This window comes from Aythya fuligula, chromosome 3 (assembly GCF_009819795.1).
Source record: "Aythya fuligula isolate bAytFul2 chromosome 3, bAytFul2.pri, whole genome shotgun sequence".
Classification (NCBI taxonomy): domain Eukaryota; kingdom Metazoa; phylum Chordata; class Aves; order Anseriformes; family Anatidae; genus Aythya; species Aythya fuligula.
Genome location: NC_045561.1, coordinates 95,707 through 123,285, shown reverse-complemented (window position 1 = coordinate 123,285; position 27,579 = coordinate 95,707). Strand labels below are relative to the sequence as shown.

The window sequence follows — 27,579 nt, the reverse complement described above, 5'->3', positions numbered from 1 at the left end:
ATCTTTATGTTGAGGTCTGGCTGCTAGTAAACTATGGATCTGATTTAATGGAAAATGGCTCAAGAACCTGGGCCAGTTGCTGCTCTGTCCTCACTCCTGTCTGTCGCAGCTCCCTCTAGCACGAAGAGTGCACACCCTATACAAGTAGGTAGCAATCTCCTGAACTTGATGGAGGTCTTTGGCTATAACTTGTTATGAACTTGATCTCACATGTATTGCATCTTAGGCATGATCTAGTCCTCTTACCTCCTACTATTTGGCTTCATTGCGCTTGGCCTTTCTGAGGAATAGTAACAATATTTAGTTACTCATAAGTCAACTTTGTTCATCTCTGTAGTAGGTTTCCTTATTCCACACAGCTGAATTTGCTCAGCACTAGAGGAGAGCAAGAGCTTTAACTCAAATTAGTCTGAGGAAACTTCGAACTGCAGGACTGCACACTAGCTTCTGGAACAGGCAGCTTTTACAAACAATTGCAAACCACTGGCAAAATATTTGAGTACAGCTTGAAAGCATGTTGATAAACATTAATATGTCTACTAATAAAGGCAAGAGCTTTTAACATAGCTACAGGCATTTTTTTTTTCCCTCCTTGAATAGTGGCACTCTTGTTGGTACCCAAGCCAAGGGAGGGCCTGATTTTTTTTCTAGGCTTGTTCTGGTCTGGTCTGGGTGCCAAGAGATGGTAAAAGCAAATGACTGCTGCCACCTTAGAATGCCACTGCCTACAGGCACAAAAAAGCACATGCACAATGGCATGCTGCAGCAGTGGAAGTCTTGGGAAGGAAAAGGCAGAAGTTGATGGTACTAATTAAGAAGCTGAAATTGTATTAATACATTTTTGTTGGGCTTAGCTCAACAGCGCACTGGTATAACATCCTACAGAAGTGACAGAAAATTAGTTGTTAACAGTACTCTCCAGTGATCTGTTTTCTCTTAGATTGGTATTATATACCAGTTCTCATTGTAACTGGAGATTTGTAGCACAGTTGACTTATTTAGCAAATAATTTTATGGCCAGACTATCTATTTTTTTCCACTATCATTTTTTCCCCTTTTTTTTCTTCTCCAGTAGTGTTGGAAAGATGAAAGGATGACTCAATCATTACCGTCCTGCAAGGTAAGACAGCCTTAAAAGAAGGACTCGAAATGCCAGCATCTATTTTTGGACAACAATGAGAGTGTGTTCCCCTTTGCCAGTACCTCCACCACCATAATGAAGGTAGAGACTAGTTTCCTCTGTAGCTGATAGTTCTGAGCACCTCAAAACTGATGTCCAAACTGGAGTCAGCTCATGTTGCTGTGCTTCTGCAGTATGTCTGCAACATCAGCAATTCCAAATTGAGGTGGAGTGAGGAGACAGTTACCCAAACACAGATCTTACTACCTCTTCCTACGTGCTGTCAAAAAGAAAGTGTTCAGTAGTGTGATTAGAATATGGCTCTGACTCTCCCCAAATTCATTGGGATTAATCACAGCTAGTGTCTGGCAGTCATTGTCTCTCTGGGCAGAGATCTCATCCTTACTCTCATATCACTTTGGCTCAAACTGTAGAGCGAGGAATAGTTTTTTGGCATGTACGCAGCTGGAATGAGCCTTCGTTGGCAGCCAGAAGCTCATTACTGCTCCTTCCTGCCTTGATCCCTAATCCAGCAAGGCTGCTGGCAAGAGCAGGTGTGGAGGCTGTGGCACCTGATCCTTCCTTACACAGGAGCAGAGAGGGTTGCCTGCATGAGTCCTCTGAGAGGGCAGAACGTGTGTAGTACCCTGGGTTGCTCTTGGCATGCACTCTGTGGGGGCTTTCTGAGAATGTTAGGGTTCAGGTCCATACCTTCTTAAAGAGCTGGTATGTCAAAGTGCTCCTGAGTCCCTGCACAGGTATACATTCTATTTGAATATGCTTTTCAACCTAGTGTTTCCACTTAAAGAGAGGGAAGGTAAAAAGTGCTACTGAGCTAGAAATGCAGTTATGCAGCATTTGCACTTACTCATTTTCTTCAGAGGAGTGTGAAGATCCAACTTGTTGGATCTCTCGTCAGAATTCCATGATGAAAATTTGCCTTGATGTGGGGGAGTGTTGCAAAGCTGTTGGCCAGATCTCCCTTAATGGGACAATGCTGAGAGAGATGAACTTGAGAGCACAGTGCCATTAAATAATAAAAGAGTAATTTCCTCCCATAGAGACTAGCAATTGTAAACAATTTCATTCCAGTCCTTTCCAGTCTTATAGAAGAGAAACAAGACTGAGGAATTGTAAAGAGTGTGTCTGTCATTTGTACAGAAAATGGAAGATGGACATTTTTATTTTTCCATATTGAAAAGGCCCTATGAAGAAGCAGAAACAACCCTTTTTTTCCATATTTGTTTAGCCTCATTTTTGTCCTACTCGTGTAGCCTTTAGTTCAGTAAGTACAAGAGCACTGTAATCTTTAAGATGTGCTCATGCCCTGCAGTTAATGGTGTGACCAGTAGCAAGAGTTAATTGTTCAGAATTGTGCAGGCAGAGCTGGGAAGGGAACCAAAATATCTTGAAAACCAGGTAAATCCACAAGATACCATTTCTTTCAAGAAACATTCTCTAATATCATTAACAAGCTTTTAACAAACAGCAATCATGGTGACTATGTTAGGCTCACCTGTGTGTAAGTATCCATGTTCCCTCTGCTCACTGTATGAAAAAGTCATTGGGAAAACTGAGCAAACCAGCTAGTTTTGCTTTTAAGCAGTTTTTGTTGTGCCTTCTTCATGCAGTTTGATTCTCGCCTCCCTCCTCCCTTTGTTGTAACAAATAGCTGAGAGTTAGTGTTGTTTTACAAATCAGAGCAAGAAATCTGACTTACAGCTTGAAGTGTAATACACAAAATACTGCTAAGAGATGAGATTTTGAATGTACTTGTTATAAATGAAGTCTCAATTCAATCTGAATTTAGTAATATTTATAAAAGGTATAAAAGGCAAGTAAACAGCACTGGGTGTGCAGGGAGTCTACGCTCCACCAACATGCACACACGAACATCAAACATTCTAAATATACAGAACATTGCTTTTACATACTAAACCCAAGTATGCCTATACATACGTACAATCAGAAAAGGTAACAAACAATCCTTTAAGTTCTATGACTTAACATTCTCTATTTTCCGTTGCTTTTCTTGATTCCATACAAGTCTCCATTTTCCATTCCTTTTGAGCAGTATGTCTTGCTTTAAGTTGTCAAGCAACTCAGTCTTCAGGCCTTATGTATCCCGTTCTTCCCGGATCGAAGAAAAGCACATCCATCTCCTTTTTCAAGGCCAATAGGCCTGGGTCAAAAGGCACATCCAGGTCAACAGGGGGCGTAACAGCAAAAGCCTTCGATGGCTGTAGCAGCAGAGGGGCCCATGGCGTAGCAGTCGGATCAGTAAAGGAGCCCACAGCTCCCTCACTCTCTGGCAAGCCACACATTTGTGATTGTGGCTCCACAGGGCTCTCAGAGACTGCTTGCCAGGTGCCGAGCAATCCCACTGTAACCTTGTCGTTTTTAGTTGCAGAGTCCCACACCTTGACCTCAATTTGGTCCCGTATTTCAGGCCCATAAAATGTCCAATTGTTAATAAGGAGAACAAGCTGTAAGGTTACCAGGACAGTCTTTGTTCCTAAGGGCGTATGATTCCCCATAATGCGCAGCTGCTTACCGGAGAGGGGCAGTTGTGTGCGTGGCTCCGCTTCTCTCAGCTCGAGATTCTCTCCAGTTCCAGTGCGCCCATTTCCAGCGACTTTCTGTATGAGCTTCTCTGAGCAGTTTGCTGAGTTTGGCCAAGCCTATCTTCATGAGGCAATCAATGTGCCTGTTCCCATCCTGGTCTCCATTCTGCCAGCCTGTTCCTCTTCACTTCTTTTTCCTGCTTCTTTATTGATGACGTAACTTCATCCTGTTGCCTTTTTTTTTTTTTTTTTTTCTTGAGGGCAGGCTCTTATACCCCTCTTATACCTTTCTCCCCGCAGCAGTTCTTTTCCAAGCAACTTTTCATTGGTCAAACAACTTTGAATATAACAACAACAGCAAACACACAGAAATATCCGTGCCTTTATGGCTGGAGAACAAGAAACCGGAGACTGCATGGAGTCTCATGAACCACCCTTCTTTCTTCCCTCTAAACTCTTTTAAATATTCCTGATGGCGTCATCGTTAAGAGTCTAATGTTATCTCAACCACGGGGCTTTCCAACCCCCATGGCCACACTCCCAAATCTCCCCCTTCTTTATGAATATCAACCATTTTCTCGACACGAATTACCACTCCGTATATAACATACTGAAGTGTCGTGGTTTAACTGGTCGGAACACAGCCCTTTGCTCGTCCTCCCCCCTCCCTCTCTGGGATGGGGGAGAGAAACAGGAAAGTGAAGCCTTGAAGCCTGTGGGTTAAGATAAAGGTAGTTTATTAAGACAGGAAAATAATAATAATAATAATAATAATAATAATAATAATAATAATGGTACTACTAATAATAATGTGTACAAAACAAGTGATGCACAATGTAATTGCTCACTGCCCGCTGACCACTGCCCCGCCAATCCCTGAGCAGCTGTCCCCCCCACCCCAGCTAGCCACCTCTATATATTGTTCAGCATGACCCCAGATGGCATGGAATACCCCTATGGCCAGTTGGGGTCAGCTGTCCTGGGTCTGTCCCCTCCCAGCTCCTGCTGCACCCCTAGCCTGCCCATTGGCAGGACAGAGCAAGAAGCTGAGATGTCCTTGGCTTGGTATAAGCACTGCTCTGCAACAACTAAAACATCAGCATGTTATCAGCACTCTTCTCAACCTAAGCCAAAACATAGCTACCAGCTACTAGGAAGAAAATTAACTCTATCCTAACTGAAACCAGGACATCACTGTCACGTACAACTGAAACACAAATCATGTTCTACGGTAAAAAAGATTACTCTGAAGCTGTCAGTGAACATGACCAGACGCTGGGGGGATGCAAACTGATGGCTGGGAGACCACACAGGCCTTCCCATGGGGCAGCAGCAATGTGCTGAGCACGCAGGAGGTAGGTCCCAGTGACTCATCTGCCTTCTCTACAAAGTGCTTCAGTTTCTCTCCTTCCTCCTGCAAAGCTCATGGTGATATGGCAGGCTTCTAGGATAGGAGCCAGTGGAAGCACACAGTCTCTTGACACACAAATTCTGGCCACCATGAGGGAAGCTAGCTTAAGGATATAATTGCTGCTCCTTTCTGCAATTGCCAGAGTGTGACAGCAGATAAGCAAGTGCATTTCCCATCTCCTAGGTATGCACTCAAAACACCAGTAACAGTGTTTTGCTCTGTAATTGGGATGGAAATAGGAAACAGGCATTTTGATTTTTACAGAGCTAAAGTAGATGCTGCCCAGGCTCTGTCAAAACCAACCTACATGGGAAAGCTTACTTTGCCTCACCTCGCAGGGGTGTCTGCAGCAGTGCAGCAATGCTGGCAAGGCAAAGTGCCATTTCTTGTCTAGACTAGTCAAGTCCTGAGGGGCATCCCAACAATGCTTAGAGCCTGTGGCCTACATGTTGATCTCTGCCCCATGCTCACATGATGGCAAATACAGCCCAGTAGCTCAGGGCTCATGAAAAAATCAACCTTCCTGCAGGCTTACTGCATTTGTTAGAAGACTGTGCCAAACTCATGCTTGCAGTTGGATTTAGAGGGTCTCAATTAGGGATAAATAAGAAACACAAGCCATGAAACTTCACCTGGTATCTTCTCAGGTACTTGGAAGACTGTGTGTGGCAAAGTTTTTGCAAGTAAATTGCCTCCAGTCTTTGGAGCTCAGCACTGCTCCAGTTCGGCAGGGCCATGTATGTCAATACCTGCCTCTCATTTACTGCCTCTTGTTTGCTGTGTGCAAGGTAAGCAACTTTGTTGTCCCCACCCCAGTGAGTAGGGGTGACGTGGGACCTGATCTGATAGGTGGATTCAGCAAGTGGCTGTCCCATGGTAGTGTGGGAATAGAAATGTTGTTTTTGCAGAGTTACATTGTTTAGAAGGAGGGAATGTGGTACTGAGATATGCTTACAGTGATAAGAAAGTTTAGCAGGCGACCTTGTAAAATGCAGACAATCAGACTCCTTAGGACAATTAGGTGAAAATCATGGTGTCAAGTCAAGTCAGATAAGTGAAGAAACATTACCACTTCAAGCAGTAAAAATGTCAAAAGAAATTTGAAATTTAACAGGCCAGCGACTGAAAGCCATGCATTGTTTGTGAAGCATCAGATAGATTGTGAACCTGGATTACCCACTCAGTGGGGAAACAGGGGAGGGTCCTGCCATCAAAAGGTATATAAACTGTGTTTTGGAACTAGTAGATGCGCTCTCTCCTGCTTGTGGGGCGCCCGCCATTGCAATCGCGAATAAATTACTACTTCACTGAGATCCTCGCCTGAGCCTAAGTTATTGGCTACGGAGTGTTTCTCACAGTAGCAATCATGAGAGGTCTATGAGAAGAGCATGTTTATTATGGTGGCCTCGTTCTCTTTTGTCAGGGGGCAGGTGGGCTTTGTGAATCCCAAGGGAAGAGGCATGCCTGCGTGCAGCCCTGGACTGGAACTCTCCCATATCTGCCACTCTTACTGAGGTGGGTCAATTTTTTTTGTTGGTTGGCAGGTGCCTCACTGCACTGCTCTCAATTGCTTTTTAGGGTCAGTGGTAGTTCACCACACTTCGTGAGGAAAGCTGGGGCTCCAATGAGTTATGCCAAGCTAGGCACTGCAATACTGCATGTTAGTACCATCTGCAAGGCTGCCTGAAATGTTTTTTAATGTTGAAGCTCAGAGTGGTATGCATGGCATCTGGAGCAGAAAGGTTTCAGTAGCTCTCTAGGCGGATTGTAGAGTACACAGCAGCTTTTACAACCTGCAAGTAGGATTACTTCAGCTGTCTCCAGCTTGTATCTGAAGTTTCACACCACTGTGTCAAAGGACAGATATAGATTACATCAAAGCTGCAGCAAGAGAAGCTGCTTGTGGTTGCATCAATATGAGCCAGCCACGTCTCTTCCAATGCCTGAGGATTAATGGCCATTTTAATGGAAGCCTTGGATTAATGTAAATTGCATCACCTTGTAACCAAGACAGTATTGCTTTGTGGTATTTCTGCAAAGCTACCTTTTGCTTTAATAATCTGGATTTTGGAATTGCAGTACCTCCTTTAAATATGATTTTCCACCCCTGTGGGTTCTCGAGTATGTTCCTAATCATGTTCAACCTGTCAGCTGCTATCTTCAGTGCGGTTGCTGGCATTTAACCATGTAATAAATGACTGAGTCTCAAATAGGATTGCAATTAAAGTTTACGATTTATTAAATGAATAGAGGCAAGCAAACAACGCTGGGTGCGCTGGGAGTCTCCACTCCACCAAGACGCACACCTATTACATCAGGTGGCTGGTTTTTATGCTCCTAGGCTAATACATATTCAGCACCACTTTTGGAAAAGGCAGGGTTATTATAATTAGTTTCCCAGGAACCGAATCATCCCACAGACGCATGCATATCAGTCTCCGGTGGTCCCTCTGGGGGGTCGCTCATACTGAAGGCTCATAGTCTTCCCCCCAGGCTTTATCCTTTGGTTGTTCTTCAGCTTCCCCCCCCCCCCCCCCCCCCCCCCCCCCCCCCCCCCCCTAATTTGGTGATCTTTTAGCTCGGATATCAGAGACCCATGCAGCGCCCCATGCAAAAGTCAGCAGTTTTTGAAAACTCCTTTTTCTCTTATCCCCTAGACCTGAGTCTCAAGGTTTACCCTCCAAACATTCTATTGACATGAACCGCTAGACCATTCTTTTGCAAGGTACAGGAAGTATATACATTAACCACTCTGTGACTTGTGGTTATACAAGGGTATGTAAGAGAGAAGGTCACATTTCATCATGCGGCTCTAGCATTGTTCTATATTGACACGAATCAGATGAACAGATTTCACAACCGGTGTTCTATTTATGGAGGAAAGCGGCTGCCAAACGGGAAGGAAAATCTCGCGCTCGTTGTTTTGTTACTGAAGTAACTCGCCCTGCAGTCAGCATAACAACCTTGTGAAAGACTGGTTGTTAGGACCCTGGAACGACCTGGGGAATGCGCACATCCCAACCGCTCGGACGCTGTTTTCCCAGCACGCCTGGTGCAGACCGCGAGGAGGAGCTGTGCGGGCCCGTCCCGCCGGCACGCACACAGGTACGGCAGCGCGCCGGCGCCACGGGGGCACCGGGGAGCGGCCCGGGCTGGGCCTCCAGAGGCTGCCCGGCCCCGCTGAGCACTGCAGGCCGCCGCCGGCCACCGGCCCCGCCGCCTCAGGTGCCCGTCCAGGCGGGGGGAACGAACGGCGCGGCCTCGCTCGCCCGGCCCAGAGGCCAGGACCGCGGCCCCCGCGGGCCGTGCCGAGCTCCCCGGGCCCGGTGGGTGCAGGGTGCGGGCGCCTTGTCCGGGAGAGCCGGCTCCAGGCTGAGGGGAGGGGCCGCGGCGGCACGGGCAGGGTCGGGCCGGGCCCTGCGGCAGGCTCAAGGCTGCGGCTCCTCCCCGTGGCCCGGCCCGGCCGGCTGTGGGCTGCGCTCGCTCCGGGCCGGCCTCGGGAGGTGAGCGGGCGGCGCGCCCGGGGCCCGGCGGGGGGAGGGCGTCCGGGGGTCTCCGGGGTTGGCGCGGGGCCGGCGGGGGCCGGGGCCCGCAGCGTGCCGGGGCCCAGCGGGCGGAGCAGGCCCGCGGTGCCGGCTGCGGTCAGAGCCACCGGCCTGGGCGTCTGCGGCGCGCCCCTGACCGGAACGGGGGCTCCTGGCGCCCAGAAGGGCGGTCCGAAGCCTCGGTTTCGGCAGTTCCTCTCTTTAATTCTTTCCTCGTAAGCGTTATTGTGCTAATGCATATTAAATCGCCCGGGTCTGACTGCAGAGGTGTAGAAAAGCAGGCGCCCTGTTAGTGCAGCTTTGTCTTCTTATCTTTTCAGCATGCTCAGCTCTCCCTTGCTCTGCTCACTTGACGCCTCTCCAGGTGATAACACTTAAGCCCGTCTGTGCATTATCCCCTCTGCCTAGGACACATCTTTACATGCCTGTGTTCATGAGGGTTGGGCGGAGCACGGTTTCCACCTGGTATTTCTGTGCAGGCAAAAGCAGTATGGATAAATGTGACAGGGCTGGCAGAGGTGTTCTTTTGCCATTAGAAGATTGTTTATGGAGAACAGCTGAGAGACTTGTGAAGTGACTGGGATTAATTTTCTTTGCAGAATCACCCATTTGTCCAGGTGCAGGCTGTATGGCTGGTGAGGCAGTGCTTAGAAGAGCAGTTACGTGGAGTTGTAGGCCGTACAACTCCGCAGCAACTCCACATTCAGTTTCACTACGTCTGCTTTGGCTTTGTGAGTATTTCTGTGTTTTGTTGGAATGAAACATGCCACTATAGCTGCAGAGCAAAGCTTTTATATATATTTTTGTCCTGGTTTCAGTTAGAACAGAGTTAATTTTCTTCCTAGTAGCTGGTAGAATGCTATGTTTTGGCTTAGGATGAGAAGAGTGCTGATAATACCCCAATGTTTTAGTTGTTGCAGAGTAGTGCTTATACTAAGCCAAGGACATCTCAGCTTCTTGCTCTGTCCTGCCAATGGGCAGGCTAGGGGTGCAGCAGGAGCTGGGAGGGGACAGACCCAGGACAGCTGACCCAAACTAGCCAAAGGGGTATTCCATGCCATCTGACGTCATGCTGAACAATATATAGGGGTGGCTAGCTGGGGGGGGGGGGCCGGACTGCTCGGGGTTAGGCTGGGTATCGGCCAGTGGGCAGTGAGCAATTGCATTGTGCATCACTTGTTTGTACACATTATTATTAGTAGTACTATTATCATCATTGTATTATTATTATTATTATTGTTGTTATTATTATTTTCCTGTCTTATTAAACTGTCTTTATCTCAACTCACGGGCTTCACTTTCCATTTCTCTCCCCCGTCCCAGAGAGGGAGGGGCGAGGGTGAGCGAATGGCTGTGTGGTGTTTAGCTGCCAGCCGGGTTAAACCATGACAATTTTTTAAACCAGATCAGTTTTTATGTAAATTTTCATTAGATTTAATGTTGTATTTAGCTCTACAAATATTTAATTATTGGGGTCTGTGTATTGAGTTAGTTGAGCAGTGTCCTGGTTTTGGCTAGGATAGAGTTAATTTTCCTCCTAGTAGCTGGTATGGTGCTGTGTTTGGGATTTAGGATGAGAGTAATGTCGATATCACACTCACATTTTATTTGTTGCAAGCAGCACTCTCATTAAGCCAAGGAAAGAAAGACTACAATAAGTTGATACAGAAAGACTATGATAAATTGTCTGTATGATCATATAGCTAAGCAGGAAAGCTGTGCTCTGATTCTGAGGACACTCATGTGGAACAGTCTTTTGTATTTTGCTGTGTGTAATCCTAGGATACATTTAATTTCACTGAGGGGATTTGTAGTAAACCTGCTGCCTTATTCCTTGTATTAATTAAGAACATTAAGTAATAATTACCAAGAATTCCAGCAGCACTAACTTTTTTTCTGAGAAATGATGGTGGAACAGCTATATGGAACAAGGTGGCCGATTGTTGCTAGTAATCCACTCATTGAGTTGCTTTTGAGGCTGGTGTGAAATATTTTCTTAAAGGGATTGTCAGTAGATCAGTTTGTTTGTATTTGGTAAGCTTGTAAGCATTTGAATCTTTTGTTTGCTTGTGTCGCTTCTCTCTGGGTTTAAGGATCAGACTGTGCTGTTGGAAATGGGCTTCCAGGGTAAGGTAAGTCTGATAAGTCAGTCTGTGAGGATTTGTTTGTGCAGTAGCAGTAATACAGGTTTCCTCTGAGGATTTGTTTGTGCAGTAGCAGTAATACAGGTTTCCTCTTAGGCTAAGGCTTTGAAAGGACAGCTAATATAAATATTAGCCTACTGAGAAATTAATCGCATTAAGCTGCAGGATTCATGTTTGCTTGAGAAAATTGTGTTGAACATCTTGCAAATCCATAAAAGTGTAATCACTGCTAGTGAGAGTGGTGGCAGTTAAGGTGTGGATTTGGTGTTTTTTTTTTTTTGTTTTTTTTTTTTGAGCAGTTTGGTTTCTCTTGTGTCAGCGCCATGCCATATCAGCGGCGTGAGGCTAAGCTGGTAACATGTCCCTGACTCAGTTTGACAAGGCATGCAAGAGGGCCTCCTGAGGCTGACTTAAGCACATTGCTCCAGTGTTCTTCACACAGCCCACCGGCTTTGTGTCCCTTAGTCTGACAGCAAAACAGTGGGGGCTATGTGGCCATCACCTCTGTGAAACTCTGTTACTGCGTCCTAGTTCATAGAATCATAGAATATCCTGAGTTGGAAGGGACCCATAAGGATCATCAAGTCCAACTCCTGGCACCACACCGGTCTACCCCAAATTTTAGACCATGTGACTAAATGCACAGTCCAATCACTTCTTAAATTCAGACAGGCATAGTGCAGTGACTACTTCCCTGGGGAGCCTGTTCCAGTGTGCGACCACCCTTTTGGTGAAGAACCTCTTCCTGATGTCTAGCCTAAACCTCCACTGCCTCAGCTTAACACAGTTCCTGTGGGTTCTGTCACTGGTAATTAAGGAGAATAGGTCACCTGTCTCTCCACTCCCCCTTGCGAGGAAGTTGTAGACTGCGATAAGGTCCCTCCTCAGCTGCCTCTTTTCCAGGCTGAACAGGCCAAGTGACCTCAGCTGCTCCTTATATGTCTTCCCCTCTAGGCCTTTCACCATCTTTGTTGCCCTACTCTGGACACTCTCCAACAGTTTAATGTCCTTCTTGTACTGTGGTGCAGAGTAGAGCAGGACAATCCCTTTCCTTGACCGACTCGCGATGCCATGCTTGATGCACCCCAGGATACGGTTGGCCCTCCTGGCAGCCAGGGCACACTGCTGGCTCATATTCAGCTTGCTGTCAACCACAACCCCCAGATCCCTTTCTGTGGGGCTGCTCTCCAGCATCTTGTCGCCCAGTCTGTATGTATAGCCAGGGTTGCCCCGTCCCAGATGCAGGACCCGGCACTTGCTCTTGTTAAATTTCATGTGGTTGGTGATTGCCCAGCTCTCCAATCTGTCCAGATCTCTTTGCAAGGCCTTTCCACCCTCATCCAAGTCCACAACTCCTCCAAGTTTGATGTTGTTGGCAAATTTGCTCAAAACACCTAGTCCTACATGCAAATCCTTTAAAAAAACATTGAAGAGGACTGGCCCTAAAATGGAGCCTTGAGGGACCCCACTAGTGACCATCTGTCAACCTTATGTGGCCCTTTTTATCACAACCTTTTGAGCCCTGCCCGTTAGCCAATTGCTCACCCATTCTCTGGGTGAGCAGTTGGCCCTCTGAATAGTGAGCAATAGTTCTTTGAATCACATAGCCATATGAAGATTTTGGTATGTGGCTAACAGGACTAGGAAAGTTGGCTCCTGTTGCTCTGAAATATGTCTAAAGTAGAAGACAATTAGGTTCTTTTACTTAAGGGGATTTGAGGGACTTTTTTTTTTAATTATATGATAAAGATGGATCAAAATATAGTAATTACTGAGGCAGTGAATGGATACTGTGGTTATTTAACTTTTCCCCAAGGAGCTAGTGCTTATTTTAAAAAACATGAAGGCAAAACAGTTCTTCCAATACAGAAGCTAAAGAGCTTCTATTGTCTAGCAGAACAGTGTAGCCATTGTGTTGTAGTAATCAGTAATGTAATTTACCTCCCATCAGCGGGAGGGAATGGATGTAGTGCTATCTGTAAGTAGGCATGGTCTCAGTTCTTTTCTTAACAAGTGCTACCAAGCTGCAGTCACTGCTTCCGAGCCTTCATGATTACTGAGTGGCTTCTGATCAGGAGCTGAAAGGGGTTGAACGGCAAAGTTGTAGCCCCGCCTTCCATAGCAGAGAGCGAGGTGTGTCAGTGAATAAGACACAGGAAACTGGCGCTGTGGTCATGTGCATTGTAGGATCCGTGGGTAAACAGCATTCACCCATGGATCTAAATACTTGGCATACTGTGCAGGTCTCCAAAATGAGATTTATGATACCTCTCATCTGTAATAAGAATGTATAAAGATAAGTGTCTTGGGAAAAAAAAAAAAGCTGCAAAAAAAATCTTACTGAAGAGTGGCATGGGAAGAATGCTAAGCAGAGTCAAGTGTTTCCAGTTAAAGCATTTGTTTTGTTCAAGTCATTTATCATTCAATTGGTGCGCATTGGGAGAGGGGACAGTACTGTAAATATTTGGTACTCTGTGGTAAATTAAGTCATTTGGTAATGAAACACAGAGGTTGTGTAGAAGGAATTGGATAGATACAAGGCTCTTATTTCCAATACGTGTCAGTTTACAACATGGCAAATAAATACCTCCTGACATGCAGAGTGCTACAGCAAGATACTTAATGCAATACAGTTACCACATACTGTTGAAGCAGTATAATCTTCCAGAGCATGTTACTGAGAGCTGGAAAGGATGCTATGTCCACTTGTTAGCATTTATGGTGCTTATGATCTAGACTAGGACTATTATTGTCATTAGTTCTGATATTCTACCACCTGCAGTTATCCAATCCTAAATGACATTATGGTTCAATCTACCATTGTTGTTCGGGAATCTGAGTATTTACAGTTTGAGCAGGACAAGGAGGAAAGACTGTCAGGAACATGGAATTTTCTGTGTCTCTGCTGCCGTGAGCTGTAGCACAGTTTGTTTGTGGAACAGCGGCTGCTACTGCTTCACATTCTTGGCTGGTGAATCTGAAGTGCTGATGTGGCCTGGTTCTGCTTTTGGTCTAGGCCCCACATGATACTGCAGCCTGTTTTAATTTGGCTTAAAGGACCTCTTTTAGGTGGACTAAGACAAACATGCACAGACTTCTCTCTGCCTTCCTCTTCCCTAAAGTTGCAGAAGAAATGAAAGGTGATAAAGGGCCTTTCAGATATAACAGTGACTCCAAGCCCGTGACTGTTTCCATGCTGAAAAATGCCTGCTTTGGTTGGAAAGACAAAGGTTAGTTCAATGTGGAAGCATAAGTCCTTTCCTCAGCTGTAGCTGCTGTACTGTTCGACCCAGTCACAGCATCCCTTGTGAAAAGCATGCTTAAAATGCATACTTCTTTGTTAACAGGTGTCCTTTGTTAACAGGTGTAACATGTGGTGTCCACTGAACCAACCTGGTAATAGTACGGCAATAGGGAAGTGGCAGCACAGTTCATTCTGAGTAATGTTACCCTATGGCCTGTGCCTCATCAGAGAGGACAAGGAATGACTTCTCAGGCAGCGAGCGTTGTCCTGGTAGGTGTGCTCCTCTGGACTGCCTAGCTGAGAATAACAGGGCTTGCAGCTGTGGGTGCTGGCTGATGGTAGTGGTGACAGCCTCTGCCTTCTTCAGCAGCTCTCTGTGCCTCCAACAGTCTCCTACGCAAGGACAGCTGGCCTGGGCCAGCCTGGTTGTGCCAGCGGGCATGGTCTGGTCAACCTTTTGTTGCCCCTCTCCTTGAAGCAGGGCTGACCTGCTTTTTCCTGTCCGTAGGGTAGTGTGACTGAGGAGAGCTCTTGTGTGAGAGTTGGGCAAGGAAGAGACATATGAAGGTGCTGGTGGCTGAGGAGGGAGTTCTTTGATTCCAAAGTGCGTGGATGGATTAGGGGTGTTTATCAAATCCTGCATCTGTATCCCAAGGATACAGAGAATTGTGGTAGGAGTTTTAGGACTGAAGTGTAAGTAATTGCATTTTTTCAACCAGATGTTTTTTTTTTTTTTTTAAATATGTAAAGCAAAAGGCAGAGTAATGTAGCCTAAAAATCCAATAATTTCTAATACTTGGAAAGTTCATTACTTAAAAGAATGGTTCTTGAATCAAAAGAGGATGGGCCTAATTCATCTCTTTACATTAATTTTTATATTCACGTAGTTCTATCAACTTCAAGGGAGTTGCTCATGAATTTATGCTGTCAGTTATAAGTGTTGAATTGGGCCTAAAAATTTGGTGTTATCCTTGTAATGTGTTGCCGATTGTGATTTTTATGAGCCTGCATATGTAGAGGCCACGCTTCATTTTTTCAAATCAAGATGAAATTTGTTTTTGCAGGATGGCTAAAAGCGTACTTCTGCCTACTTTGTTTTTTTTCTCATATATCGTTTGTTGAAAGCTTGCTGAAAGATGTATATGTATTCTCAAAGAGAAATTACTAACACTGGATGTCTTGTAAGATTGATTTACCCGTTCATAGTGTTGCTTAGTAGAACTTGGAGAATATTAAACTACTATACAATCCAAGTTGATTTGCAGTTACTTAAACATAGTACTCACAATACAGAATGTCTTGCTCCAGTTGTAATAATATGTGGACTTCATCGCTTTCCTCTTGAAATGCTGAGGAGTGAATTTTAGTGGTTCAGTATGACTTGTAGGCATTGTATTTGATTCTTTTAAACATTTGTATGTAGCTAGGGATTCTACCATCAGTGTGAATATGAGAAAGAAATACAGAGATGACAGTGTAGCAAAAGGAAAGTAGCAAAAGGAAATTATCAGGGTCTAACCAATCATCTGACAGGAATCAAAGGTATTTTGTGATGTGTAATTATTTTGTCATATATGATTTGCCAGCAGTGACCCTCTTTGTGTTGCATGTTATATAAAATGCAGCTGAATCATGGAGGATTCTGGTACATTAAGATGATGTGTGACAGGAGGGTGAGACAAAGGAGCTGCGTTTTTTCCTGTTCTTGGACCAGGGTTTTTGAGATAGCCTTGTAAATAAAAGTTCTTGGAAGATCTCTTACCTGTGACTTGTCTCTGAGGAGTAAAAGCCCTACTTTGCACATGAGCAGGCAGTGTCTTCTTCCTGAGTTCTGACAAGTCTGCTGAAATCAGTGAATTGTTGGTAAGGTATTTAAATACTAAGGGACAACTCATTAACTGCAGGTTATTGTTGCTCTACTCCAACCAGTAGAACCCTGTATGTTGACACTGAGGTAACTGTTAGCTTCCCTCCCCAGGCTTACATTTATAGGCTTAGAGGCAGAAACAACTTAATTTTTGAGGCGCTTTCCTCAAATGAGAGCAGTTCTTGCTCCTACTCAACCAGCTTGAAAACGTGAATGTCTCTGGCCAAATGCCCAGCACTAAACAGTGCTTTGAACATGGTCGCACAAGTGGCTTGTAATGGAAAAGTTTTTTTTTTTTTTTTTTTTTTTAAACAAACAAACAAAACAAAACAAAAACACAACAAAACAAACAAAAAAAAACACTTCTGGGACTTTCTTAGTGGTTTTCTTTACGGTTTTTGCATCCAAAGTGATGTCTGTGACTTCTGCTTTTTATTTGCTGAATACAGATCCGTGTTTTCCAGTAATTAACTCCAGGGTTCTTTGACCCTGACTTTGTTGAAACATACTTCCAGCATGAGAATAACCTGAAGTTTTCCTTTCATGTGTGGCTTGCATTACCTATGTTAACATTTCCTTTCCTAACTTGCGTGCGCATCTGTAGCCTTGTTTTCCTGTTACTCCTTCACTTAAAATTTTCTCTTAATGGATAATGCTTTTAGAGCATATGCTTAAAATACATTTAAGCATATTTAAGATAGAATGCGTGGAAGTCAATGGAAATGCTCGCTTGACTGTCTTGATTGTGTTCCTTGCAAAGCTTACTGGTTTAGATGAAGACTCTAAGCTGCGGAGCACATAAGCAGATCTGAAGGGCTGATCTGAATGAGTGGCAAGAGCAGACAGTATTGAGTGCATAGAGAAATCGTATTTGCTATAGTATAGTGTCCTCTTTCATCTTCCTACTCTGCAGATGCCTGGTCAGGTGCTTAAAGCAAAAGTTCTGGCACAAAGTCACTCGCCTAATGCAGAGCAAAAGATAGGTTTGCCAGCTGTTATTTTCCAGTTCAGTCTGTGCTCTTGGGCCAGTGTGGCAAGGGGCTGCCTTTTACACTGGCTTCATGTTAATTCCATAACTAAGCCTTGTAATAACTTCCGTTTAGGAAAAAGGCATGGACTAAAGTTTGAGTACACTTGCTGACTGATCTGGACCTGCATGTGGAAGAAACTGCTCACCAACTTTTGCAGAGAAGTTCGATTTCTAAACTGAATTTCTCCTGGTTGTATTTTTCTAAAAACATATTTATTCTTGTGAAGATTACATTAAGTAACCCTCCTGCCAGCTGGGGCCTTGGCATGCCTGTATGTGGAACTTCCCGAGGCTGCAATTCCTTATGAAAAGTTAGATGTTGGCAACACTGAGATGCAAGTACTTGGTAAGATGTCATGGTAAGCTACATGTATTTTAGCTATGGCTGATTAGGGATTTTTTTTTAATTGCTTCACAGTGTACACAATAGTTAATGGAAGATGGAAGACCATAATTTGAATGCTTCACATAGCTTCAAAGGAGGAAGCCAGGGTATATGTTCTGTGTTTACTAAGGGCCACACCTGTTTGGTTTGTCTATCTGGAAACCTTTAGGGTACTGCAGGTGATTTAATTTCTCTGTATGTGTGCCACAGTATAAACCCTACTTTGTACACTGCTTTTATAAGGGTCTAGAGACAGCTCTTCAAAGTGGTGGTTTTGGAAGTTAGTAAGTGTTCAATGAGAATTGAGTTTTGGAAGGTGTGGTTAGAAAATATAAATTTTCAGTCCTGTGACTTTTATTGCTGGTAGTTTGAACTTGACTGACTTAATAGCTGTGGTAAAACTCATATCCTGAAGTGTTTCTCTGTGCCGTTAGAGCAGGGAGTTCCCACTGAAGTCCTTGCAAACTGGTTATAAATACTTGACATGCTAGAGAATTATCTTTGAGCCACAAGTAAACCTTTCCACTAGTTAATTGAACAACTTTATAAGTTTAACATATTAAGTTGTTCACGAATGTGGATCAAGACTGCCGGACCCTCTCCAATGGCATGGAAAGATTCCATCTGCGCCTCCCCTGCCACATGAGAAATGGGCCATGGCTTTTGTTTAAACTGGGGTAGAATCCAAGAAACTTTATTTTGACAAAAACAACGAATAACCTAGTGAACAGTAGCAAAGTTTGAGTGTTGCCAGCTTATCACAAGGAGCTACATGGAAAGCCTTGGTTCTAACTCAAATCAGTGGTCTTTGTTTTGCATAGTAAATGCTTTACAAACTGCATTGCTTGGAATGTTCGGATTATCTGACCAATTCAAAACAAAATCACCGTCAAGACAGCAATAAAACTTCCCTTGCTTAATTCAAACTTTGTGTAATGGTTCCATAAAAGTTATTAATTAATAATTAAGTTGTTTTACTCTGCTAAATGCACAGCTCATCCATTTTGGCAGGGATTCCCTACAAAAATACTTTCATCATTTGTTTTGCAGCACGTCCCTTAAAGTACTTTATTGCAATTTTTTTTAGAAGGTATGGACTGCCAAGAAAAATATTAGTTTGTTGAAGTGTGGATTCATTTTTTTCATCATCTGTATGAAATATGTTGTTTCACCCTTTGGTATTTCATGAGTGATGGCACATGTTAGCTATTGCTTATAGTGCATTTCCCTTACGGTTAGCAACAACTCTAGAAGCCAAGAAGTTTGTTTGGTGGGGTCTCTTGCATGTCTTGTTCCTTGCTAAAGTTAGTACGTTAATACATGCATACCCTTTTAGCAGACATACTGGGCATCCTGCTTTGCTGATGGTTATTTTCTGTTTGTCATGCCACAGTTTAATCTTGTGAACCATGTCATTCACTACTCCACAGTGAGTTGGAGGCATGGTTTGTTTTTAAATATGACAGCCTGAGAGCCACTTTGAAGCTTTTTAAGTTTTTGCTTGATTTCATGACAAGGAATACATAATGTTGTGTCTACTTTCACTGATGTTCTGTGTGTTGCTTGTATAATGTGTGTTTTGCTTAAGGCTTAGAGTTATATTACGTGTTTTAAGAATGGCAAGTAGGTAATAGTTGTCTTTCAGTAGTTGGTGATAATGTTCTAAGAATGACTAGAACATTTTTAGTTCTAGCATTGACCACCTAACAAAGTTCAGTGCAGGTTTTTAATCGTACCACAGGAGTACAGAATGCAAAACTAAGGAAAAGTCTTGGCTTTGGAATAAACAGGCTATGCAGTTTAACTGCATTGGGCACAGGCATTAATTGATTTGGATAGAGAATTGAAGAAGGTAGTCTTAAAATATCAACACACTGTTACTTACAACCTTTTGTGTCACAACTAAAAGCCTGGAGTTTTTATCAGTGTAGTTAAAACTTGTGCTGGCAAGCAACATCTTGGCCATGATAGGAAAATTCCTTGTTTTTTTTTTTTTTTTTTTTTTTTTTTCCCTTTGTTGAACATTGCAGTTTCCAAATGTGGATGGACATTTCATTCCCCATTGATAAGGGTTCTGTTCTGTTGATAAGGAGGTTTCCTTTCAAGGTAGGGACAGACTGGCTACAAGCATTTCCTTTGTCAAGGCTCTTTGTGCCCTTTGAGATCATCAGAATGGGAAGATACCCTTTATTTCACTAGTAAATTCACTAGCTCAATTGGAGCACTTTGCTGAAATGTGGTGCGTGAAAAGTCCAGTGAATTTAAGAAAGGTAGATCAGTGGTACAGTTCATGCTTAGCAAACTTTCCACTCAGCCAGGTGTGTATACTTTATACTGCTGTGTATATTTATACTTAGCTATGTATGGTCCATCAGTTTTTCTCTGTTCACGATTTTCTTAATTGAGGCAATTTGTTAAATGAACTCTAATGCAGTGTAGGCCATTAGATTGCATTTAACTCTTAAAGCTGTGGTAAAGATAGTAAGCAAATAAAACAAAACTAAAACACTAAGTCTAGTGACTTAGTGACAAATGAGGTTTAACAAGAGCAAGTGTAGAGTCCTGCACCTGGGAAGGAACAACCCGAAGTATCATTACAGGCTGGGGAATGACCTGCTGGAGAGGAGCTCTGAGGAGAAGGACCTGGGGGTCCTGGTGGATGACAGGTTGACCATGAGCCAGCAGTGTGCCCTGGTGGCCAAGAGGGCCAATGGGATCCTGGTGTGCATTAAAAGAAGTGTGGACAGCAGGTCAAGGGAGGTAATCCTCCCCCTCTACTCTGCCCTGGTCAGGCCTCACCTGGAGTACTGTGTCCAGTTCTGGGCTCCCCAGTACAGGAAAGACAGGGATCTCCTCAAAAGAGTCCAGCAGAGGGTCCACAAAGATGGTACGGGGCCTGGAGCATCTTCCCTGTGAGGAAAGACTGAGAGACCTGGGTCTGTTCAGCCTGGAGAAGAGAAGACGGGGGATCTCATTAATGTTTACAAATATCTTAAGTGTGGGAGACGGTGGGATTTGGCCAACTTCTTTTCAGATAGGACAAGGGGCAATGGCCACAAAATGGATCACATGAAGTTCTGCACCGACATGAGAAAGAACTTCATAGTGAGTGTGACAGAGAGCACTGGGACAGGCTGCCCAAGGAGGTTGTGGAGTCTCCTTCTCTGGAGACATTCAAGGCCTGTCTGGACGCCTACCTGGGCAACCTGCTTTGGCAGGGGGGTTGGACTTGATGATCTCTTGAGGTCCCGTCCAACCCGTTCAATTCTGTGATTCTGTGACTTTCGGGTTTTATAGGTTGTTCCTGTTATCTGTGGAGTGTTATTTATTCTGAGTGTATGATATCCAAAACAAGATATACCGCGTGAATTTTTTGAAAAGTTCATTATGTATGATATCAGTAATTAATGCAACTTTTCTCCTCAACTGAGGAAGCAGGACTATATCACTGTGAATCTGGGGAGCAGGACGGTTTAGTTCTATTACTAGTTAACTGGACTGAATGTATGGTGTTAAGTGCTACCAGATAGAGATACCACGGCAAAATGTGCAAATAAGAGACAGATCCCTGCGGCTCCAAATGTATTTGCTGTCCTGCCTTCTAACCTTCCCACTTCTATGCCAGTAGCCCAACAAGCTTACATATGTGAATATATTTTCTGTCTCCCACTAGCAGCTACACCGCTTAGTATTCAAACTCAGAGTGAGCAAGTGAATCAGTTCCAGCCTTTCTGGAAGATTCTGGCCTAAGCTTTTGGAAGAGTTGGTTTGGGTGCAGTTGATTGCTAAGTACTTGCCAGGCTTCCAGCAGCACCGGATGTTCCGCAGTTGCAGCAATACCAATAGTGACTGGAGTGTGCAACAGTTCTTAAAAAACATCTGCAAGTTTACCACTCCAGGCAGGACTGTAACAGCCTAAGTTTAGACATTCCGTTAGCTAGCAGTATCTCCCAAATACCATTTACAGTTAATGTAAATCAGACATTTCTGTCTTTATCTGTGGCCTCTAAACTGTTAGATAAGTTTTTAGCAAAACTGGATCTATTAATAACCAGCAATATGATTTGATACTGGAGCTGAAATGTTGACTATTTGGTACTTAAAATAATGTAACTTTTAATAAAGTATCTTAACTATGGCATCCTGTCTTGGAAACTTTCCATGTTTCTGAGTTAAGTGTGGATGATATAACACCCTTAAATGGCCTGGGCCAGGATAGGCAGTCTGAGGAGACTTCTTACAAACTATTTCCTTGCTTTGAGGTGGTATCATGAGCAGTTTTTCTAGAGGCTGTCACTTAGGAAAGAGATGAAGTAGTCCTCTGGTCGAGTGTTTTCTGTGTTCAGGACAGGATTTGATTGGGTTTTGGGAGAAAACTTTGTGGAAGAACAGCCAGAGAGCATACCATGCATATCTTTCAAATCCTCAGTGTTGTTTAAACTCCTTTCTATTTCTACTCATAGAATTGTCTACAGCTATCAGTCAGTTAGCTTAATGCCTTTAAGTACTTACATAAAGCTATTCCGGCAGGCAAACACTAATTAAATGGAAGTATTTTGGGGTTAACATGAGGCAGATGTGTAGTAGGTTTTTTAAACAAGTTGTGTGGTTAGCATCCAAATATGAACAGAATATAGCGAAGTTGTGTGAAAATCAGACCAGGGAATGCCAGTGACAATGAAATAAGCATGAGCTGTGTTCCAGAAACCTGAGGCTCCTTTGGCAAGCCAGCAGTACGCTCCCACAGTAATGTGCGTTATTTTGTCATATGTAAGGAGAACTGTCAGCTGACAGTATTGGCTGTTTTAAAATTACTTTTCATCTACAGTTTTCCTGACATCATGACGAAAATAATGCAATTATAAGCTTAAGCTGCAGAGCTGTCGCTTAGGTTGAGAGCCAGCTCTGCAATTGACTTTCCAGTGCTAGGAAAAAAAAAAGGAAACAAGGTAGGAACTAGATCTGTCTCTTTTACCTGACACTTATGTGTTGTGGTTTTTTTTTGGTCATACTTTTTATGGAATACCAGTGAAATAAGAGGTAAGTTATCTCAGTTAAATATATAGCCTTGGAAACATATAAGATATATAGCTGTAGCCTTATTATTCCTCCCCAAATCATCTGTGCCTGTTATTGTGCTTTTTTATCTAGATGCTAATTGAACTTTGCACAGCAAAGGATTTCTCTACAAGAAGTGTATTTTTAGTAGAGCATGTGATGCTTTTTTGTTGTTTGTACTGTGAATCCCAATCTTCCATTGCATCATGTTTCCATTACATTATCTGGTAGTCTGTTGTAGTGCTGCATGAGTGCTGGAAGTGCTATTACTACCAATCTTTAACTTGCAGACTGTTAACAGAGAAACAGTATTAATTCACGTGCTTTGATTTTTTTTTTTTATTTATTTAATAAAACTGATAGTCAGATATAACATTGTATTTGGTAGCAGGAAGAAGCTTCCTGAGATGTTGATACATCATGTGTTGACTCCTACCAGTATTTTCTCTTGAGACCTGTTGAGAAGAGAAAAGGTGTGTTATTCATACAGGAATGAAGAGTATGCTTGACTAGGTGTTGATGCCGGGGTAAAAGGTATTTCTGCCTGTAGGGTGATGCTTTGGTTCTTTTTACTTTTACTAGTCTACTGTGTGATGGCTAACAAAGAGAACTGGTTGTCAGTTGAAAGCTTTTGTCTCAAACATACCAGCTTTAATTAAAGGCAATATGGTCATTTGCTTTGCTACTTAAACCTGTTTTCTTTGCTTTTCAAACAGTCATTAACCCCAGCAGGGCCTTAGACATTCCTCCTTCAGATCTAGTTGAGCAAAATACTTGCATTGGAATCAGTGCCACTTCAGCATGTTAAGATTTTGTGGGTCTGTGTATGAATGTGGAGGCTAATTCCTAATTGCACATCAAAAAAAAACACAACACTATTATTTACATGTTGGACCTCTCAAGGCTGCACATAAAAATCTTGAGTTGTTGGAAATGTGCAAAGTTAATGTTTTCAGGGGCAGTCTCCAAGGTCTAGCCTTGGTGGTCATGAAATGGCAAATTAAACTGTTCCAGGTTTGAGCGTGATCCTGTGGTGTCAGTGTAATTTGTGTGTGTGTGAAATGTGTGAGTGCAAGGATAGGTATGATTCTTTGGGAGTTCACATGTTTGAAGAGACTGGAGAGATGCTTTTTTGTGGCAAGTCGCTAAGAAGCATGGCAGCTGTTTGAAGCTGCTCGTAGGCTGTGTTTCTGATTAAGAAGCCGATTAAGAAGCAAAGGTGCACTGAATGAAGGGTTCTGACAGAAGGCTATTGCTGCTTAACTCCACAGTGCTGGTAGAATGGGATTGTCTGGTGCTGTATGAAGCTGCAACGGTAGGAAGCTTAGGCTAATGTCATAAGTAAGACGGGCACAGGAGAAATGAAATCAAAGAGCGGAAAGTGACTTGCCCACAAGTGCAGTAATGGGTTATGGTTTGGATCTCTTTCTACTATATGCTGCTGAATAATAGATTCCCCAGACAGGAAGGAGCACTGCAGTTGCATTCTGCAGAATATAACTTTTGTCTGAAGGGGAAAAGGAGAAAAACAAATGGTTCTATCCCTCTGAGCTAAGGATAAATGCTGAAACTATGAGCTGAATGAAGTCAAGCTGGCAGCTGACAGCAGCTGCTTCTATTATGCTTTGGGCTGCAAAGGGAAACAGAGTTTTGCTCCTCCTTTTGAACCCTATGGGGGCGTTATGGAGCCCAGCTGAATGCAGCCATGCCTCTGGGCTGATGAAAGAGAAGATGGAAGAGTGCACTGAGGCTGATAACCACTTCCTTGCTGGGCTTCATAAAGATTCACCTTCTCCAGTAAGGGCTGCGTAGAACCTTGCATGCAGGAGGTGACAGGACTCGGTGGAAGCAGTGATCCTGCAAGTGAGGTCATGGTCCATGAACTGTGAAAGAATTAGCTAAAAAGAAAGATACCTAGTTCCTTCTTGTTCATTTTAAGAGCAGTTAATAGGCTTTATTGATTATGTGTTTTTTCACTGTACAGAATTGGTGCAAAGAAACTGTACAAGAGTAACTGGTATCAGATGTAGAAGCAATAACAATGTCATGCTAGGTCTTGAAACTGTGGTATATAACTGCAAGAACTATTTTTAGTCATTGGCACCTTTGTTACCATCTGCAGAAAGAATTTTGTTTCTGTTAGCTGTGTTATTCAAACTATTTTTCTCATTTGTAAAAGGAGAAAGTAAACATTCCTGTATGGTTAGTCCCAGCTCTCTATGTACAGCAATTGCCAGTGTTTGTTGCTAGCAGTCATGGAAATCTTCTGGTACCAGTGTGTCAGCAGGAATTAAACCTAGAAAATATCTTCTCATATGACTGGTACGTTGTTTTCTGGGTTTCATCACATTTAATCCATGTTAGCATTTGTTAGTTTCACTCATTTGTATTTCTTTACCTAACTCCTACACTAGAGGTTTATGTTATGTAAACAAAACTTGTGGAGTCATCAGTGTGTTTTAGTTCAGAATGGTCTGTTGTTGGTACTTTAACCCAGTTTCACTATTTCACTGAATGAGGCTTATTTTCTTCTAAAGCACTTATTTCGAAACTCTGTCCCTGGATAGAGAAGAGAAAACAAATTGTTTACTCAAGGAAATGAAGAGTGGAGAATTAAACACCCACACTTCCTTCTTTAGAAGTTCCTCTAGCAGTAGTTTTTATGAACTTGTGAATCCAGCAGGGAAACAGAAGCTTTTAGTAATCAAATAGGTCTTGATGTGGGTGCTAGTGATGCCGGGGAAACAAACTCTAAGGGTGATAATCTTCCCTATACCCCTGGGGGGGTCAAAACTAGGCAGGACAGAGAAAGGAAAACTGCTGATCCCAGAATCTGAAGAGCGGGATGTAACTTTATTCCTCCCTTGTCCAGATGAAGGCAGTCTGGGAGAGGCTTTAAGCCTTTGTCTCTGCTGTAAGAGACAGATGGTGGCTGTTGCATCAATTTCTTATTCTTTGTGGAGTATGTCCTAGTCATTTGAGGAACTTGAGGAAAGAAGCTAGGTGAGTTATTGGGGCTATGATCTTGGACCACCACCTCAATATAAGCATGTTGGAAGGGGAAGGAATATAAGCATAAGGAAGGGGAGGAGTGGAAAGGCATCTCAGACTTCTGAAAAAAATGCAAGGTCTGGGAGATGTCATACAAAATGAAATATGTTTGTCTTTCCAGGGTCCTTGTGCAGATGTTAGGAAAAAAGGAGTAGAAAAGGAGAAGAGTCTTAGCTGGAGGCAGGAAATAGCAAAAACTGCAAAAAGTGAAGAGAACTGCAAGTCTACAGTGGCAGAAGAAGGTGCATGAAGATGAAGGGGTTGCCCAGGGTAGTTATCAGAGAGGAAATGTGTGTATAGGGAAAGGTCAGAGGGAACAATTGTCTTCTGAAGGAGGGGCAAGAGGAGCAATGTGAGGACAGGAAGGGTGGCCTGTGTTTACATGACTTGGAAGTTGTGCAGACTGAAACCCAAGCCAGGGAGGCTAACCTTGTCAGTCACACATTGTATAGTACTAAGAAAGGAAGAGGAATTGAATTGGTTTGGGACAGATACTTCAACAGCCTTAAGCTTTGAATTTCCTGGGTTTCATTGGCATGTGTCATAACCTTTTTGTTTTCGCTCTATTTTATTTTTCTTTTTGCTGTCAAGAAATTGAACAGAAGAGGAAACAGTAAGCAGTATTTGTCAGAATAGTATGTCATCTTTGGTTTCTCTCACGTTTTGTTGGTAAAAATATAATTAGAAACTAAATTGTAGATTCTGACTATTTGAAGGTCTGAAATTACCTTGTCTGTTAAAAAGAAAACATCTCCCAGATGATTCCCCCCTTCCCCATTCCCAAAGTAAGAAGTACGAGAGTGTGAGTTGTTTGGGAAATCGTGTTGAAAACATTTTAGAACACAGGTGTTGGTTGAAGTTGTGGGTGACTTTCCTCATAAAACAATCATTCTCTCTATGTAGTCATAGCCTTGGCCTTTAAGGGAAATCATGAGTGTCTTAGAAATGATGCTGAGGCTTAAATTTACTTGCTAATTTCCATACTCTGTACCAGTAGAGGTGCTAGCTTGGTTGCATATAATGAATTCCCTTCCCCTTCTGCTACTAGTTTCTGGAGTATAGAATATTTACTGTTTGTCTTTCTCATTTCCTTAAATAAGCACTTCATGACTTGTTAAATCTCTTCCCCTGCAAACATATGTATCTCCTACAGATAGAATCTAATTCACTCTTCAGATACCCAGTCACCTGCTCTTTTAGAGGAGGTTCATATGTACTTCAGGGAAGACATTCAGACATAAACCACTTTTTTTTTTTTTACTTAAATTTTACTTCTAATTAGTTTGTAAAATCTTACTTTGATTTTAGTACTGAAAAAGGGATTATATAACTGAAAGCCTGTATAATTTTTCCAAATATACCAGTTAGCATAAAAGAATCGTAGAACGTTTTGTGTTGGAAAGGACTGTAAGGATCATCAGTTCCAACCGTGCTGCCATCTGCAGGCTTGGTTCTACAGAACTGTCAATGTGCTCTGCTTCTGCCCCTGTCCTGACCTGTTGGTTCCTCAAACAGACAAGGAACAAGAACTGTTCAGACTTGCTTTGTTTTTTCTGGGATCTTGTGTGTATGTTGTGTGTGGGTTTTTTCTCCTAACGTTATGAAACAAGTCTAGGCATTTCATCTCCTGTGATGTGTATATGGCATAGCTGAGAGTGCTGTGCTTTGGGGATTACACTGTTGTTGGCACTCACAGATATGGCTCAGTCTGTGTTTTATGCTCTGTACAGTCAGTGATTCAGGAACAATTTCACACATTCTCAGCTTGGCAGCAACTTTCCTTCTCCATAATACAGGTTAGGAGCACTGTTTTGTAATATTGTGGAAAGTGAGGAGTCTCTGTGCCCCTTCCTAAAGCCAGGACAACCAACAATACAAGCTTTCTGCACCAAGTCGCTTATCCATTTGGTGCTAATGGATCCTAGCTAGGTTAGGCCATTGAAGACTGGTATAGGTGTAAATGTTTTGCTGTCTCGTATGCTTACATGGGAGGTCTTTGGGGTATGAGTTTGGTTTAAATAAGTAGAAGACTTTCTTGCAGTCTTTTTTGTGTGCTAAGCAAAATAAAGACAAGTGCTATTGTTCCTTTTTTTTTTTTTTTTTTTTTTTTCAGTGAAAACATACTCATTTGTTGATAAATACATCTTCTATTTAGTTCTG

At 43.1% G+C, this 27,579-nt stretch overlaps 1 protein-coding gene across 6 annotated transcripts in view; it reads left to right on the top strand.

The window, feature by feature from the left end:
• The window catches only part of RIN2 (Ras and Rab interactor 2), a 182,233-nt gene that overhangs the window by 92,986 nt on the left and 61,668 nt on the right, over positions 1-27,579 (top strand). The window contains exons 1-2 of one of the 6 annotated variants that reach the window (XM_032183771.1): positions 7,935-8,200; positions 9,240-9,371. The exons of 3 other annotated variants lie outside the window; for them this stretch is intronic. In XM_032183771.1, the coding sequence (XP_032039662.1) occupies positions 8,102-8,200; positions 9,240-9,371 (231 nt within the window). In that variant the 5' untranslated portion in view covers positions 7,935-8,101. Of the gene's footprint in view, positions 1-7,934; positions 8,201-8,555; positions 8,599-9,239; positions 9,372-27,579 lie in introns of those variants that run through there. 2 more of the 6 variants (XM_032183773.1, XM_032183772.1) reach the window with 2 other exon arrangements.